Here is a 19,059-nt window from a genome sequence, read left to right on the forward strand (position 1 = left end):
GTCTCTAGACGCTGGTGGAGCCCATTGCTTTTTATATCAGCACTTTCATCTGCAAAATATTTCATTCAACATGTTTCAAATCGAAACACCCTGACTCAGGCTCGTCGGAATATTTCTCGTCATTATGACCTGGTAATTGAAGTACTCAATCCTGCCATATTTTGCCAGTTGCTATTGTGTAAAATGGACTTCCATTGAATAGATGCTAAGCATTGTGGTGTTAATTGTTCTTTCTAGAGTAATGAGCTCTTCTCACTCTTTCTGGATGAAGTTGCTATTGTGTAAAATGGACTTCCATTGAATAGATGCTAAGCATTGTGGTGTTAATTGTTCTTTCTAGAGTAATGAGCTCTTCTCACTCTTTCTGGATGAGACAATGACATACTCATGTGCAATATTCAAGGTTAGCTCTCAAATTCTTAAATGCTTGCCACTTTTCTTCTTATGTTGAGCTAAATCTCCTGTTCTTTAAATTCAGTTTTGTTTCTTTTTTTTTCCTAGAGTGAGGATGAAGACCTGAAAGTTGCACAGCTGAGAAAGATTTCTCTTCTCATTGAAAAGGTAAGTCATCAACTAAGTAAAAAGTCATCACTGTTTCTACAAAAAATTAATTCTGCTTCTATTCTATTTAGGCAAAAATTATCAAGGAACATCACATTTTAGAGATTGGATTTGGCTGGGGATGTTTTGCTGTGGAAGTTGTCAAGAACACAGGATGTAAGTATACTGGTATCACTCTCTCCGAGCAGCAATTAAAGTATGCACAGTTGAGAGTTGAGCAAGCCGGTCTTCAGGTATAGTACTTACAATGTCTATGGAAGCTCAAATTTTCTAGATTACTTATCTGAAACTTATACTGCACTATAATTGCTATAAGCTGAGGCAAACAATAGATTCCACATCATGAACTAAACCTTCTTCCAGTTTCTTTTGTATGATTCATTCCCTGCATAGCACGTGCAAGTCAAATCTGAGCAACTTTAAAGCTAGGGTTATCTGTTGATATTCAATTCAAAGAAATATTTTAACAGGATCAAATTACATTTCTCCTATGTGACTATCGCCAAATCCCAGATAAGGACAAATATGACAGGATTATATCATGGTGAGCTTTTATCCATCTGTACATCTGGACATATATTGTATTACCGATCTTTACCTGTCGAGCCAGTGTGATAGTTGTACTTATAATCATTTTCAGCGAGATGTTAGAGGCTGTTGGTCATGAGTTTATGGAGGAATTCTTTACTTGCTGTGAATCTGCACTGGCAGAGGATGGCCTTCTTGTCCTACAGGTAATTAATTAAATTGACCCCTCGACACATTCCACTTTGCTCGCTTTTGCCTTCAATTATCAGAGAATTAGGAGAGAAGGAGCAAAAATCTAAGGAAGGCTTTTCTTGTTCCAACATGACATTTATTCCACTTTGTTATAAAAAAATTTCCTTCACTGTTCTGCTGCCCTAGTTTTGATGTGCTGCTTTTCACACGCTGTTGGCTTTCCTTAGTTCATTTCAATACCAGAAGAGAGATATGACAGTCACAGGCATAGCAGAGAATTCATGAGAGAGTATATATTCCCAGGTGGATGTTTGCCTGCTCTAAGTCCAGTAACATCAGCCATGGCTGCTGCATCAAGACTATGGTAAGAAAAAGTTGATTTTGTGAACTTGAACTTATTTCTTTATGCTGCTTTTGAAAGACTCGCGTACGTGCTTGTCAATCTTTCTAAATCCTTTCTTTCTGAAAGAATTTGATAAATGATATAAATGCAGTGTAGTGCATGTGGAAGAGATAGGAATTCATTATTATCAGACTCTGAGATGTTGGCGAAAAAACTTCCTAAAAAACAAAAGGTAACAAAACCAAAATAAGTCCACATCCTTCTATGCTGAATAAACCCGATTTCTTCATGAATCATAATAGCTTGATCAGTTCTAACTTCTAATACTTGACTATCAATAACGTTGTCACTAGCCAAATTCTTGCTTTGGGATTCGATGACAAGTTCATCAGGACATGGGAGTACTACTTTGACTACTGTGCTGCTGGATTTAAAACGTGCACACAAGGAGATTATCAGTTAAGTTGATAAATCTTTTGAAATATTTTATAGGGCAAAACCACTATATCGATGACATATGTAAATATGTTTGTTTGGACCAAGTGGAAATACAGGAGGAGTAGATCGAGGTAGTTATAAAGGAAAAAAGGCTAGATAAAAACATAAAGGCGATCTTGAATTATGTTAATTACCTCATTTAAAAATTTAAGTTATTAGAAATTGTACAAAATTTTATCCACTTGCATATCTTTTTCACATGCCATTTCATGTTCTTCAATTTTTTTTTCTTTTTTGTGAAAGGTGGCGGTGAAATTCAAACTCACGCTGTATCATGTTGAATTATGTGAACTACTTCATTTAAGAACTCAAGCAGTTGCAGTGGACATACTTTTAATTTATCTATTAAATTGTGTCGTTAACAGTAAAATACATGCATGGAATTATTCCCTTTTTCTACAAGAAATCTTGAATTCGTTTCACTAAATTTGAGAAGTAAAACAACTCAAGTGGTGCTTATACTTTGTAGATTGTATTTTCAAGGCCAGGCAATGTTGCAGCTTTTGGTGATCCTTACAATGGTGTGCCTTCAGCTTATTAGAGTCCCTTTGTTTTGGAATATTTTATTTGAACTGTCATCAGTTCCTCAAAACAGCATGAAAGACATAATCAAGACATATGTGTCATTGGCTCATTCTTAATTCTGTGATTCTCTTGTACTATGTTGTGTTTAACTTTTTCCAATTACCTAATAAGTGTTATTCAGGGAAATTACTAATACTGAAATAGGAAATATCCCCGGTTAGGATCAAGCGTTTACCATCATGCCAAAAGTTATAGCTAATAGAGAGGGTACAACTTTATTTCGCCTTTTTGAATTCGCCTCGCCTCGCCTCATCACCTTTGGCGAGAGGCGAGCGCCTTTCATAACACTGCCTGCCTCATGCATCATATGTTGCTCTTGGGAATCAAACCCATGACCTTGAATCTGATACTGGATGTTAGGATCAAGCGTTTACCTTTATCCAAAAACTATAGCTGATAGAAAGGGTGCAACTTTATTTCTTAACTAAGCCCACCAAGCAAGTGTCATGTTCAATCATGTTTCCGATCTGGGCCACCTCAGCCTCCTCGTGGGCCTTCCATAGGTAAGATGTTGACATTACTCGACATTTCCTATTAAACTTCTAGATATTTGTGTGACTATAAAACATCTTAACATCTCATTAAAGGTAAAATAAACATATAAAAGTTAAATTAATACTAAATATATAAAATGTCATTCTTATTAAAAAAGAGTGTCACATAAAGTGGACGAAGGGAGTAGCATATGTTAAGTGAAGTGATAGCAAAACCAAGATAAAGGAGTTTGATAACCTAAAAGGAGATTATATTATGGAAAGTAAAAAGGGAGAAACAATGTGACTCCTAAAGGAGAGTGTGTTGACTACAAACATAAATAAGCTTTTATTGAGGCTTGAGATCAATGGTGTTGCACACAGAGGCGGAGCTCAGATTTTAAGGTTATAAATATCACATTTTAGAAAGTTTAACTTATTGGGTTCTAAATAAATTATTTCTACAGTTGAAGTGGATTTTTAAACACAAACACATGACTTGTGCCAAAGTTTTGAGTTCTGCCGAACCTATAGATGAGCTTGTGGCTCCTACACCCGATGCCCTTGAAAATGGGTAGTTTAAAACTTTTATTCCTCTCGTCCCATGAGCAAACTTTCAAGATTAAAAGTCAAAAGTGTTTGCCCCCTCCCCTATTTGCACATTAAATATGAACAAAGATATGAGTACAACATCTTAGGTGCAAGGTAATTAAAAAAAGAAGCTAACAGTGAAGTAACGATCCAAATAATTCAAATTTAATGCTAGTATTTTCTTTAAATTTAATTTTAAGTTTTAGAAATGAAATTTTCAAACGTGAAGTACTCGATATTATGTACTTGTTTTTATTTTTATAATCTTCTTCTAATCAACCAGAAGACTTTCATTTGGCTCGTTACTTTCTCAATATAGTACATGCATATTTTATATTTTGAACTTTTTCATTAATATTCTTATAAAGTCAGACTTAAAATAATTATTATTACTTTTAAAATACAAAGGGAAGAGTAAAATTGCCTACACACGCAATAGATCTTTCTTAGGAGTTCTCATCCAAGTAATTTAGCACATGCCAATTAGGGGATGGACCTATAAACACTGTAATTAGTATGATTGACTCCCCCCCCCCCATAATTACACCTCATCGATGTGGACCTTATTTTTTGGTCAAAATTGTTAATTTCTAGTTGTAAATACCACATATGGTTAAATAATGCAGATAATACCATATAGCTATTATACCACATTCCCAAGTAAATAATGAGACATAATACATAACTATACCCTTTAACGTGGCCTCATTTTACATTTATGTCTTCCAACTTTGGGTGTGCACAAGTTGACACTTAAACTTGTATAAAGTTAAAAAATTAGACAAACACATCCTACGTGGAAATTTGTGTTTGACGTGGTGTCCTATGTGTATTATGCCACATAGGACTAATATTTGTCTACTTGTTCAACTTTATACAAGTTTAAGTGTCTACTTGTGCGTACCCAAAATTAGAGGATATAAATGTGGAATGAGGTTAAGTTAAAGGGCACATTTATGTAATATACCAAATAATTATTCTCCTCTTCATTGTCTGTGTTGATTCCTAATTATTTATGTTATGTAATAAATAAAGAGCTATTTTGAGTTCTTTGTGACAATTATCCTTATTTGTTTTGTATATATTTCTAAGGGAAAAGGCTCAAATATGCTATTGAACTTTGAGAAAAGGCTTATCTATATCATTTGTTAAAAGTTTGGCTCATTTATGCCATTTTCGTTTGAGAAAAAGCTCATTTATGCCATCATTTGTTAATTGAAATGGCATAGACGAGCCAAACTTTTAACGTATGACATATATGAGGCTTTTCTCAAAGTTTGATGGCATAGTTGGGATTTTTTTTTAATTAATTATAGACGTGTCTGAATAATAATTGACCACGTATAACCCTCAGGGGTTGGCCTGCTGGCAATTGACTTGAGCCTTGGGGTTTGCTCCCTTTCAAGGTCTCAAGTTCGAAACCCAGTAGGTGCAAACAATTTCTGAGGGCCATCGGACTGGGTAAAACCTGAATTAACCGTGGTGCAATTGCGGGAAACTCCTTGCCGAGGGCCTGTGCACCCCCGGGATTAGTCGGGGCTCAAAGAGACTCGGACACCCGGTGCAAATCAAAAAAAAAATAATTGACCACGTATAAAAAATGATTTTTCACTACCGAAATTGTTTTCAGTTAACAAATAATGACATGGATGAGTCTTTTCTCAAACGGAAATGATATAGATGAATCAAACTTTTAACGAATGACATAGATGAGTCTTTTCTCAAAATTTGGTGACATATTTGATCCTTTTTCCCTTTCAATAATGATACAAAGATAATAATGCTCAAGGTAATCTTCTAACCAATCACAGAAAATCTTTTCTTTTCAAGAAAAAGACTTACCTATATTTTTGTGACATCCAGATCTGGAGACCTTCAAAAATTTTAAGTAATTTTGTTCAATATAAAGCATCATATATAAGGATGTAATTATTTATAATAAGCTAATGTCCTGAGTTATATTTTAACATTTGGCAAATGACACATAATTAGCAAAAATTTATGTGTTAAAATGAGAGAATTGTCTCAATGTTTTATACATTACAATATAACTCGTGAGCTCCAAAAACAAAATAGAAAAAAGGAAGAAAAGAAATCGCCCAAATATTTTCTACGCGCGAAGTTGATCTTTCTTGGGAGCCATCATGCAAGTAATTTAGATGGAAATTAGGGGATGGACCCAAAAATTAAATACACTCTGTGATTTCCACAATAATAATGTTAAAGGAAGCTCTACAACTAGTACTCTATCACTTCATTTCCTTTCTTTAATATCCATACAAATTTAGTGTTAATTTATGAACTAATAACAATTAGTTGAGTAATAGTATGTTTGTCACCATTATAAATTTAATCCTCAACTCCAATGTTTTCATTCAACTTTAAAACTACTCTAGCAATATCCAAAAAGGTCTTGTGAATGTATAACTAACCACGTCCACGTGCTACAATACTTTTAACGTTTGCTCTTTACCCTTTTTAATCTTATAAATTGTCATTGTAGTTTGTAACTTCGAAGCCCAAGTGACAAAAAATGAAAGTAGCAGTGGTGGGAGCAGGGATAAGTGGACTGGTTTCTGCATATGAATTGGCAAAATCTGGTGTCAAAGTTGTGGTTTATGAGAAGGAACATTATCTCGGTGGCCATGCTAAGACCGTTACTGTCGATGGCGTCGATCTTGACCTTGGTTTTATGGTCTTCAATCGGGTAAGTACGGTTAGAGGGTGTTGCAGTAACTTTATACAACGACCAAGATAGTTTAAATAGAAACGTTTTTGACTTATTTACGTATTTGATAACCACTAAATGCTCATAAATTAAACACATGCATATATAATCAAATCTCTCTATAACATCGTCCCATATTTCTTGGCTACTATATCAAAATGTTGTTATAGACAGCATATAATATGATGTAATTACATTTTGTTGTGATAGCTCTATTGGTACATTTTAATATTATTTAATGGTCAAAATCATAGCTAAACTATCATCTTTTCGCCAGTTTCATACCTTAGCTATTTATTGTTCCATTCATTTTCTGGCATTAAGGAAAAATGGAATCCATTATTAGAAAGTTGCCTCTGTCAGGAGTTAAATTGGATAAAATAAGCTTAAGAACCAGTCTCCAGTATGACAAATTGTAACAGAGCCAATATACTAGTATTTGGCAGGGAATTTGAAAGTCTTCGGAAGATAAACTTGACTTAGGCAAATCAAGTTTTTGGTGGTTACTTTAATGGTCACAGAGAGTGACAGTTTGAACTCGAAAGGGCCATTATCTTTTGTGTGAAAGCTCAATGAAACAATGCTATAAAATTGGGGCAGAACCAAAATTTATGAGTTCACAGGCTGATGGAGTGCTGGTGGTTAAACTCCCATTCGCTATGAAACTTGCCTTTGGCAAATTTCACATCAGAATGTGATGGAAAATAAGGCAAACGCCTGGTCCATGAATTCAACTGCTGATATGCCTTGGCAGTTAGGCCTGGGGTTATAATTCTGGTGCATATTGATGTGTCAAAGAAAGTTAGTAAGGTATATATTCAATGTAAACTCAATTTTGATCCAATCATTTTTGGGTTTCTATGGGTAAAATCATTTGTTTGTTCAATCGAAATCGCATCATTTCTGCTCTTTGTATCCTTATTTCGGGCATTTAATTGGAATGGCTGTAGCTAGAGTTTTTTTAACCCCATCGTTTGGTATGAACAACATATGTGGAATGTGGATGCTGTAATCGTGCATTTGACAGGTAACTTATCCAAACATGATGGAATTTTTTGAGAGCCTTGGAGTTGATATGGAAATCACTGATATGTCATTCTCAGTGAGCTTAGACCAAGGCCTTGGTTGTGAATGGAGTACCCGTAATGGATTCTCTAGTTTGTTTGCACAAAAGAAGAATTTGTTGAATCCGTATTTTTGGCAAATGATTAGAGAAATTAGCAGATTCAAGCAGGATGTCATAAGGTACCAATAACTTTTTTATCTTTACATATGTGGCTTCTTATTAGTGTTTGTTATTTTTTGACCAATTTGTTGATTTACACTGATCTCATAATTAGAAATTTAGAGCACAGAGTCTTCTTTGTTCATTTGAAGATCATGCATTTGATGGAAATGTACTAAATTCTTCTGTTTTTATGTGTCAAGTGAAAGAGCTTTCTTCAATGGAGTTTATTTTATCATGAATACATTTCTCACTGCATTGCAGTTACCTTGAAGCACTGGACAATAATCCTGACATTGATCACAATGAAACATTAGGGCAGTTTATTGAGTCACATGGCTATTCGGAGTTATTTCAGAAGGCTTATCTGGTGATGTTTCTGTCTGTCGTAGTTATTGATTTCTTGATACTTGTATTTGGCCTTTTTGATCATTCAACAAATTGTTTCACAGATTCCAATATGTGCTTCAATCTGGTCTTGTCCCGTAGCAAGAGTATTGGGATTTTCTGCTTATTACATTCTTTCATTCTTCCACGACCACCATCTTCTGCAGGTATTTGTTCTCTTATCTGCTGTTCAATTAGTGTAGTGTGTGAATTATAGCCTATTGTTGAATATGTTGCATGCAAGATACTGAATTTGAATTACCTTATCATTTTATTGCCCTTGTACCTAAGGGTGCTTTTGTTTCTTTCTATACAGCTCTTTGGTCTCTCTCAATTGCTCACTGTAAGATGGCAATCACATATAAACAAGGTGATTTTTAATTCATAGATACCTCAAAACTCTTACGATTTCCCTGAGGATAACTACAAGCAATCACCTATTTTCACTATCTTGCATGAATTTTTAAGCATGTTTCGGCCTTGTGAGTGATTTGGCGGGGGCATTGAATGCAGGTTAAGGAGGAGCTTGAGAAGAGAGGATGTCAAATAAGAACTGGTTGTGAAGTAAGATCTGTATCGACAAATGAAGAAGGTCTAGTTTGGTTTTATTTATGGCTTCTTACAAGTGTGTGGTGTGTTGTTTCTTTTATCATAGGAGTAAATAGGCATACATCTGTTGAAAACAGATAGGCTTTTACCTATGGGCAATTTATTAAATGTAAAAACCCTATCATAATGTGTTGAGAAGGGTACTTTCATCGATATCTAATAGTGTTTTTTCACATAACAATGGTGTTCGGACTAGTTTGCACACACCACGACTATTCCATATAGATACTTACTACCTCATAGCGCTAGAAGCGAAGCTAAGTTTTTGAGTTTATGAGTTCTAGATTCTGAAAAGATAGATTAATGGGTTCTGAATAAATTTTTTACTTACATTAAGTAGATTTTAAAACACAAATACAAGGTACGAACCAAAGCTACTGGGCTCTGCCAAACTCAGACTGCTTGTAGCTCTGCCCTGCCCCCCACCAGCACAATTACTGGGTAACTCTACATGCCAAGGCTTGGACAAATGGGAAGAAATCACTAGGCCACACCCTTGGATTCATATCCACTATAGATTTTGTCTTCACCTTATTGTTTCTTTGATTGTATTCTTAATTGGCATCTCTCATATTCCCTCCACTTTTCTACAATAAAGACATCAGTGGATCTGACTAAAGATCAAAAACCATTTTTGTTGACTAACTTGTGTTTCTTAATTCATGCTTCATTTGATGACATTTTTTCAAGTGATGTTGTTCTAGATAGAGTTAATTTGGTGCTTATCAAAGAAAAAGGCTTTGATCAGCTGCACTGTGTTACCATCATTTAGCTACAAACTACTTGTGATTCTAAATGTAAAAGAAAGAGCCATCGCAGGTTGTACCATAACGTGCAATAACGTTGCCAACGAAATATTTGATGGATGCATTATGGCTACACATGCACCAGATACTCTGGACATGTTGGGAAAAGAGGCAACATTTGATGAAACAAGAATACTGGGTGCTTTCCAGTATGTCCATAGGTACTTTCGTCTCCTTCTTTTGAACACCTTGGTTTATCTTCTTCTAAAAAAAAGTAATAAATGTAGAGCCATGTTAGTACTTTTATTTTCTATTTTGTGCTTTAATGAAGTTTAGTGCATGTTTTAATGGTGGTTGCTATTAGTCAATTAAAACCTGCTAGTTTCCTGAGATAATATGAAAATGGTTATTGAGGCCGATATTAATATAGTTAATAATTCCACCCAGGAGCACTACCTCATAAGATTTATTGTATCAAAATATAAAATACATTTTCTCTTCTCTACAACAGTGATACTTTCCTACATCGTGACAAAACATTCCTGCCTCGTGACCCGGCAGCATGGAGTGCTTGTAACTTTCTTGGAACCATAAATAATAGAGGATGTGCAACATATTGGCTCAATATAATCCAGGTGTGTTGTGGAATACAGTGATTTAGGACCTTCTATAGAGAGTAGAAGATAGTATTCTACAGTGAGGAGTCTTTTATCTTACTTATGACCTGTCTAAATTTACAGAATCTTGGTGACTCAAAGCTTTCTTATCTTGTAACCCTCGATCCTCCTCACACACCAGAGCATACGTTGCTTAAGTGGAGAACAAGCCACCCAGTCCCCTCAGTTGCTGCATCAAAAGCTTCACGTGAGCTACATCAAATCCAAGGGAAGAGAGGAATATGGTTTTGTGGAGTATATCAAGGTATGAATCTCTTTTTATGGAGAGTTGCTTCAAGATAAATGCTCCTTTGTAACCTGCTATCGTACATAGTTAGCTGTTAGACTTCAATTGTGTTGAATTTAGAGAACCTGTTCCTTTATGTGTAACTTTAAGGATTTTGCACCACTCACTATTGTCATTTAAATTATTGCAGAACCTACCATATGAAAACAGTAAAGTTTCTTTCTCTAGACGTTTTATAGTTCTCTGCATTAGTCCTGGGAAATTGCAGTTAATAAGTTTGAATTTGCACCACTCACTGCGTTTTATAGTTCTCTACGTTCTCTAAACAATAAGGATTTTGCACCATTAAGTACGTTTTAAGAGATTATTCTGACTCTTCAAGGATAATATGACTATGTCTCTATTTCCTCTCTTTTCAAAGAGTGCTTCATTCATTTCCGCCTCTTCATTCTTTCTATTTCAACTTGATGCCAGCAACTGATCACAACAACCCAGTGTCTTGGTTTATTCATTGCCTTGTTTCCACATAAGGTTAAAGGAAACCTACCGGTAGCACTTGTAGCTTGAGTTGTTCTGATTTTAGTCTTTGCTTCCTTTTAGTGCACAAACGTTATTTTTCGCCTTGTGTTTCACTGCTTATTTATGTACTTTTGTTTCAATACTTTCAGGCTATGGCTTCCATGCTAATGGACTAAAGGTAGTATTGCTTCTGCTAATAAAAGCTCAACAGATTTAACTTGAAGTATCACCTTACGCTCAATAAATTTATAGTTTTGTTGTCCCTCTGGTCTCATTTGGATGATTGCCTACCTTTTGGTCCTCTCAGGCAGGTATTGTTATTGCAGATGGAATGCTTAGAAGGAGTTGTAGTATTCGGGACAACCCCAAGCATATGGTACCAACCTGGCCTGAAACTGGAGCACGTCTTATTGTTACTAGATTTTTCAAAAGTTTCATTCAAACAGGATGCATAATGTGAGTGATGATAGTTTCACCTTGTATTGCTTTAATTCCAAAATAACGGCAGATACATGTCTGACAACTTCTTTATTTCCATCAATCCCATTTCTCATTTTATCACATTTGTGTTCTTGCTAATTTACTGGTAACGGGATGCAGAACGATTATTTTATTGAGAAAATAACTTCTTTTATTCCAATCTCTTTGGCTAAAAGCTCATATACAAGTGGAAAATCTGCTGCAAAATAAATCACGTGTGAATCACAATTTTTTTATCACTCCGAGATTTTTGAGTTTTCTTTTCGTGATAATTAATATATCTGGATATAATTTTGCATGCTTCAATACACAGTTTGTTGGAAGAAGGAGGTACAATTTTCACCTTCCAAGGAACAGATAAGAAATGCTCTCTCAAAGTTTCTCTTAGAGTTCATAGTACACAGTTTTACTGGAAGGTAAATGGAAATTTTCTTTTACCCCTACAACTGATCAAAAAATAAACCCAAATTTTGTGACAGACACAATCTCTTGCAGGTTGCCACTGAAGCTGACATAGGCCTTGCTGATGCTTTTATTCACGGGGATTTCTCTTTTGTTGATAAGCATGAAGGTCTTCTTAATTTTTTCATGGTGAGGGAATGGCTCAATATCTTCGTAAATACCTCCTTGTCGGTACTTAGCTTCCTAAATTCTTTTGCAGATATATGTTGCCAACAGAGATTTGAAAGCATCTGTTAAAACATTTAGCAAGAAAAGGTAAAATAGTTTCCTGACCTGAAATCAAGAAACACAAACTTCTGTTCACATGCTAAGGTTCGTCAACACTTCGTGTAGCTCTAGAGGCTGGTGGACACCACTGCTTTTTACAGCAGGACTGTCATCTGCAAAATATTTCATTCGGCATGTTTCAAATCGAAACACCCTGACTCAGGCTCGTCGAAATATCTCTCACCATTATGACCTGGTAATTGAAGTACTCAATCCTGGCCATATTTTGCAGTTGCTATTGTGTAAAATGGGCTTCCATTGAGTAGATGCTAAGCATTGTGGTGCTAATTGTTTTTTCCAGAGTAATGAACACTTCTCACTCTTTCTGGATGAGACAATGACATACTCATGTGCAATTTTTAAGGTTAGATCTCAAACTTTTAAATGTTTGACACTTTTTTTTTTGTATGTTGAGCTGAATTATTTTCACTTGTTTGAAATTCTACTGGCTGTGGTCTTCAAGTGACATTTTTTTTTTTTTTTTTTTTGATTTGCACCGGGTGTCCGAGTCTCTTTGGTCTTCAAGTGACATTATAAAGCTGTATTATTTCCATTTAACTTTTCAAGTGACATTATTTCCTTGTATCATATGCAAATTACAAGGACAAACATGTACCAAATTTAATTACCAAACCATTTTAAATATTAAAAATTCAAATGCATAGCTAGGTAAATCTTATACAATAGTAATGACATCAGAGAAAGCCACTCATGCTTCCCTCCAACTTTATTATATGTGTGTGTTTGTTTGTGCGATGTGCACGGACCTAATAAGTTCAAAGAGTCCTATGGTACAAATGAATATTAGGTGCGCCTGTATGAGTGAGGTTGATGGTTCAATTCTCTTATCCATCTTGTGTTTTAAAACTTTTAATTAAGCATTTTATTTATTTTGTCTTTCTTTCTATTTATAGTTTATTGTTTCAAAATGCCTAAGTCTAATTCCCATTGAAATCTCTATTTCCTATTCTTGTATCTCATTCCATAGTGATCTAGCTTTCTTTCATAACTTTTCTAGAGTGAGGATGAAGACCTAAAAGATGCACAGCTAAGAAAGATCTCTCTTCTCATCAGAAAGGTGAGTCATCAACTAAGTAAAAGTGTCTTCCATTTCTGCATAAACTGCAGGCATAATTTGATTCTGCTTCTATTCTATTTAGGCAAAAATTAGCAAGGAACATCACATTTTAGAGATTGGATTTGGTTGGGGAAGTTTGGCTGTTGAAGTTGTCAAGCAAACAGGATGCAAATATACTGGTATAACTCTCTCGGAGCAGCAACTGGAATATGCACAGTTGAAAGTAGAACAAGCAGGCCTTCAGGTATAGTACTTACAATGTCTATGGAAGCTTAAAAGTTTCTGGATGCTAACAACATGAAGCGTACGCTACATATAATTTCTAAAACTGAGGCAAATGATAAAGCAACTAAATTCCACTTCATAAACTAAACCTTCTTCCATTTTTTGCTTCTAAATTGTAAGAGCTCCTGAACAAACTAGGTCGCAAGTCAGGCCAGTGAAATGATGACACAAAATTAACTAAAATGCTTCTTTATATGATGCATGCCCACAGTTGTCCTTGAGTGATTAACATGGGAATATGATCTGCTTAACACTTGCAAGCCAAATCTGAGCAACTTTATAGCTAGGCCGTGTAGTGTCTAGGTAGTAGAGTGGTGTCTAGTTTTCCTCATTCATAGTATTATTATTACTCTCTTATTATCTTGTTCTTCGATTTGAATTATTACTTGTTCTTTTCTTTTCTTCGGTTATGGTATTTTTTGTTGTTTCTATTGTTCTTTTCTCCTTTATTTTCATCATTGATTCTTCACTATTGTATTCCCTTTTCATATACCTTCTTTGAAATGTTTTACCTGAGACGGGTTTCTATAGGAAACCAACCTCTGTACCTTCACAAGTTAGTGGTAAGGTTTGCGTACACACCACCCTGCTCATACCCCACTGGTGGGATTTCACTGGGTATGTTGTTGAGGTTATCTATTAATATTCAATTGATCAATGAAACCTTTTCACAGGATCAAATTACATTTATCCTTTGTGACTATCGCCAAATCCCAAATGAGGACAAATATGACAGGATTATATCAGTGTGAGTTTTTATCCTCCTAAATCTTGACATATTGTATTACTCACTACATGTCGAGCTAGTATTACAATCATTTTCTGCAGCGAGATGTTGGAACATGTTGGTCATGATTTCATAGGGGAATTCTTTTCTTGTTGTGAGACTGCATTGGCAGAAGATGGACTTCTAGTTCTGCAGGTAATGAATTTCAAGCGACCTCTCAAACACATTCCACTTTAATTTGTTCACTCTCAAATATAGTCTAGTACAATAACAACATACCCAGTGAAATCCCACTAGGTGGGGTCTGGGGAGGGTAGAGTGTACAAATATAGTCTAGTACATGTACCTTAATTTAGTACTGAACTTTTTCTTCTTTCCCTAGTTCATGAATAAAACATGTACTCTTAAATTAATTTCCTAATACGTGAATTAAGATAATACATGTATAGGAAAAATCTATGAAAGGTTCACTTTCCGACATCAATATTTCTTCACTGTTATGTCGCCCTTGTTTTATGTGCTGCTTTTTATAAGTGTTGGATTTCCCTAGTTCATTTCAATACCGGACCAGAGGTATGGCGATCACAGGCATAGCACAGACTTCCTGAGAGAGTATATATTCCCAGGTGGAAGCTTTCATGCACTAAGTCAAGTAACATCAGCCATGACTGCTGCATCAAGACTATGGTAAGAAAGAGTTGATATTGTGATTTTGCACTAGCATGCTCGTCACATTTTCAAAAACATTTATTTCGGAAAGAATTTGATAAATAATATAAATGCAGTGTAGAGCACCTGGAAAATATAGGAAGTCATTACTATCAGACACTGAGATGTTGGAGGAAAAACCTCCTGAAAAACAAGAGGTAACAAAACAAAACTAATTCATCAGCCTTCTCCACTGAGTTTAAGACTTTTCCTTTCATGAATCATTTGTAGCTTCATTAGTTCTCAATGCTGATACTTAACTATTGATAACTCTGTGTCACTAGCCAAATTCGTGCTTTGGGATTCGATGACAAGTTCATCAGGACATGGGAGTACTACTTTGACTATTGTGCTGCTGGATTTAAAACATGCACGATAGGAGATTATCAGGTATGGTGATAAATCTTTGGATGGTGCTCAGTGATACTTGTAGGTAGCAAAGAAAGAAAATAATGTCAATATTTTTGTTGGAATAAGTGGAAATGCAGGAGTAGATTGAGGTGGTTGTAAAGGGGAAAAGGTTAGATAAAAACATAAAAGCAATGTTGAATTATGTTTACGCCTCGTCTAAACTAACAATACAATACACTTAGGCATATTTTTGACATGCCGCTTTAAGGGTAGCAGTGAAACTCAAACTCTGTCTATATCATGTTCAATTATGTGAACTACTTTATTTTAAAACTTAAGTCGTTGGAGGGGACAAGCTTTTATTTATTAAATTATATCTTCAATAGTAAAGCATGCATGGCACTTATTCCCTTTTTGTACAAGAAATCTGTTTCACCAAATTTGAGAAGTAAAACAACTGATCAAGTGGTGCTTCTTACCTTTGTAGATTGTATTTTCAAGGCCAGGCAATATTGCAACATTTGGTGATCCTTACAACGTTACTGTACCTTCAGCTTATTAGAGTTCGGTTGTTTGGATTATATATCGTAACTTTGTCTTTGCAAATAAATCAGTTCCTCAAAACAGCATGAAAGGCCTAATGAAGACATATCATGTCTCATTGCTTCATACTGAATTATGTGATTAATTTCTTGTACTATATTGTGTTAACTTCTTTCAATTACCTAATAAAAGTTATTCAAGGAATTTACTGTTATTGTATTGAGATAGGTAAAGGAAAAAATTAGGGATGGTCGAAATTTGATACTATTCAATTACTAAGGAAAGAAGGAACAATATGGTTTTGGAGTGGAACAGAAGAGGCAAACCTAACCAGACTAAAAAAGATATTATTTCAGTTTTATCATACACGGGGTTCAAAATATGAAGAAATAACCATACAAAGAAGTCAAAGGGAGTTCCACATCTATTATATAATATATACATAAAAAAATAAATTTAATCATGAATGAGTAGTGTTGTATTTCGTTGAATGGAGGCTCTACCTGGCTCCACCACCGACAACAATCTGTTTTTTATGCTGCTTCTCAGGCAGGTACTATTGCTGCACAAGGACTACTTAAGAAAAACTTTAGTATCCTGAAAAATCCGAAACAGATGGTACCTACCTGGGAAGAAACAGGAGCACGCTTCCTCGTTACTAGATTTCTCAAGAGTTTCATCGCTACAGGATGCTTAATGTGAGTTATAACAGTTTCATTTTGTATAGTCCAAAATGCTTAACAACATGGTATTTCTATACATCCAGTTTCGGCAAAACTACTTCAATGAGAAAGTATGCTCTTATATACTTAAACTACATAAACGAATCATGCATACGTTGTTTTTAGACTAATATTTTTCTGTGATCAGCATGTTAGAAGAAGGAGGTACAATGTTCACATTTGAAGGAATAGAGAAAAAATGCTCTCTCAAAGTTTCTCTTAGAGTTCATAGTCCACAATTTTACTGGAAGGTAACTAGTGTTAGTTTTTTTTTTCCATCTCTCTTATTCATCGAGCAACTAAAGAAGAAAAATGTAAAGGAAGGATAAATTCTTTGACATAAACTAATCACTTACAGGTTGCAACTCAAGGTGACTTAGGTCTTGCTGATGCTTTTATTCATGGAGACTTCTCTTTTGTTGATAAGAACGATGGTCTTCTTAATCTTTTCATGGTGAGAAAATGACTCTATTTCTATGTCAATAGATTTTTTTTTTGGTACTTGGCATCCTGAATTCTTTTACTGATTTTTGTTAACAACAGAGATTTGAAAGCATCTGTCACAAGGTCTAGTAAGAAAAGGTAAATAGTTAACAGAAACTGTAATCAGGACATTACAACTTCCGTTGACACGTTAAAAGTTTTTTTGGTTACCTGTATCTACAGAGGATGGTGGACACCACTTCTTTTTACAGCTGCAGTGTCATCTGCAAAGTACTTCATCCGATGTGTTTCAAATCAGAGCACCCTGACTCAGGCTCGTAGGAACATCTCTCGTCACTATGACCTGGTAAATAACTTGTACAGTTAGTCACTTTCTGCTGTTTTCTTGTAACGTTGTCATCTTACATAGGCTGATAAGTATATTTATCGCTTTTTTCAGAGTAATGAGCTCTTCTCGCTGTTTCTAGACAAGACAATGACATATTCATGTGCAATATTTACGGTAAGAACTCAAAGATTCATTTTCTGTTTTTTAATCGCATTCATGAAGGTAATCTTTTTTCCTTCTGTGATTGTTTAGAGTCACGAGGAAGACCTGAAAGTTGCACAGGAGAGGAAGATTTCTCTTCTCATCGAAAAGGTAAGCTGTCAACAGAGTAGATACTCCCTCATTTCTACATAAAGTTCGAGGCTCACTTGATTCTGATTCTGATCTTTTTAGGCAAAAGTTAAGAAGGAACATCACATCTTAGAGATCGGATGTGGTTGGGGAAGTTTAGCTGTGGAAGTTGTTAAGCAAACGGGATGTAAATATACTGGTATAACTCTCTCCGAGCAGCAACTGAAGTATGCAAAGTTAAGAGTTCAGCAAGCAGGTCTTCAGGTACATAACTTCAAACTGTTTCACCAAATCTGAGAAGTAAAACAACTGATCAAGTGGTGCTTCTTACCTTTGTAGATTGTATTTTCAATGCCAGGCAATGTTGCAACATATGATGATCCTTACAATGTTACTGTGCCTTCAGCTTATTAGAGTTTCTTTATTTGGAATATTATGTGGTAACTTTGTCATCACAAATAAGTCGTTCCTTAAAACAGCATGAAAGACCTAACAAAGACATATCATGTCTCATTGGTTCATGCTGAATTATGTGATTACTTTCTTGTACTGGATTGTGGAAACTTTTCTCGATTACCTAATAAAAGTTATTCAAGGAATTTACTGTTATTGTATTGAGATATGAAAAAGAAAAAATTGGGCTGGTTGAAATTTGATATTATTCAGTTATATACTAAGGAAAGAAGCAACAATATGGTTTTGGAGTGTAACAGAAGAGGCAAACCTAACCAGACTAAAAAAGATATTATTGCAGTTCTATCTTACACAGGTTCAAAATATGAAGAAATAAATATACAAAGAAGTCAAAGGGAATTCCACATCTACTATATATACATTAAAAAAAAAAAAATTTAATCATGTATGATTAATAGGGTTATTTTAATCATGTCTGAATAGTGTTGTTTAAAAAAGTAAAGAAGACATTATAATATTGTGTTCTTAACTTAAGATACGTAGAATGTATCAAAATGCCTATGGAAATTTGAAGGTCTCTACAACTCCAGCAATATCCTTGAGTAATGCCAGAGATTTTAATGCATGCATTAGCATTGTTAAAGACTTCAAAAAAAAATTAAATCTTTTTCACCAGAATTGTGAAGAGTATTTTTGTAAACAACTATGTTTATCCGTACAAAGTCGTTTCTAATACTTGGAAATATTTTTAGCAGCGACCTTTTGTATACTTACTTGTTGTCACCCCCTAAATTACATAATAATAAATTAATAATATTTTTGTAAAGTGTTGGTAATTCCTAATTATAATTAATCGCTTTAGTTTGCTAACTTTTTTCATTTTTCTTACTATTCCTTAATCCTATCTCTCATTTAATTTTAATCACGTCGTCAATATTGAATTAAATTTTTTTGTCTCATAACATTAAAGTTTTTCATGAAATTTTATAAAGAATATTCACTATTTAAGTAAATCTAATAGTAAAAAGTATTTTGATGCATATCTTTTTCGTGATTTAACAATTTAAAAAT

At 34.7% G+C, this 19,059-nt stretch overlaps 1 protein-coding gene and 2 pseudogenes across 2 annotated transcripts in view; all 3 read left to right on the forward strand.

The window, feature by feature from the left end:
* Positions 1–2,663, forward strand: part of LOC125850166 (uncharacterized) — a 19,671-nt pseudogene extending 17,008 nt beyond the window's left edge.
* Positions 1–16,016, forward strand: part of LOC125850167 (uncharacterized) — a 79,535-nt gene extending 63,519 nt beyond the window's left edge. The window contains exons 1-24 of one of the 2 annotated variants that reach the window (XM_049530051.1): positions 6,305–6,478; positions 7,527–7,744; positions 7,989–8,094; positions 8,177–8,278; positions 8,428–8,481; positions 8,625–8,703; positions 9,540–9,687; positions 9,978–10,101; positions 10,207–10,387; positions 11,038–11,066; positions 11,196–11,344; positions 11,682–11,784; positions 11,864–11,959; positions 12,030–12,085; positions 12,170–12,293; positions 12,399–12,461; positions 13,116–13,175; positions 13,258–13,419; positions 14,135–14,208; positions 14,289–14,382; positions 14,738–14,874; positions 14,973–15,053; positions 15,180–15,285; positions 15,734–16,016. In XM_049530051.1, coding sequence (XP_049386008.1) covers positions 6,305–6,478; positions 7,527–7,744; positions 7,989–8,094; positions 8,177–8,278; positions 8,428–8,481; positions 8,625–8,703; positions 9,540–9,687; positions 9,978–10,101; positions 10,207–10,387; positions 11,038–11,066; positions 11,196–11,344; positions 11,682–11,784; positions 11,864–11,959; positions 12,030–12,085; positions 12,170–12,293; positions 12,399–12,461; positions 13,116–13,175; positions 13,258–13,419; positions 14,135–14,208; positions 14,289–14,382; positions 14,738–14,874; positions 14,973–15,053; positions 15,180–15,285; positions 15,734–15,808 — 2,595 coding nt within the window. In that variant the 3' untranslated portion in view covers positions 15,809–16,016. Of the gene's footprint in view, positions 1–6,304; positions 6,479–7,526; positions 7,745–7,988; positions 8,095–8,176; positions 8,279–8,427; positions 8,482–8,624; positions 8,704–9,539; positions 9,688–9,977; positions 10,102–10,206; positions 10,388–11,037; positions 11,067–11,195; positions 11,345–11,681; positions 11,785–11,863; positions 11,960–12,029; positions 12,086–12,169; positions 12,294–12,398; positions 12,462–13,115; positions 13,176–13,257; positions 13,420–14,134; positions 14,209–14,288; positions 14,383–14,737; positions 14,875–14,972; positions 15,054–15,179; positions 15,286–15,733 lie in introns of those variants that run through there. The other variant, XM_049530052.1, reaches the window with a different exon arrangement.
* A 607-nt stretch (positions 16,017–16,623) lies between these two features.
* Positions 16,624–17,871, forward strand: LOC125850169 (uncharacterized; annotated as a pseudogene).
* Positions 17,872–19,059: the final 1,188 nt, after the last annotated feature.

The sequence above is a fragment of the Solanum stenotomum genome, unplaced genomic scaffold (genome assembly GCF_019186545.1).
Source record: "Solanum stenotomum isolate F172 unplaced genomic scaffold, ASM1918654v1 scaffold14630, whole genome shotgun sequence".
NCBI lineage: Eukaryota > Viridiplantae > Streptophyta > Magnoliopsida > Solanales > Solanaceae > Solanum > Solanum stenotomum.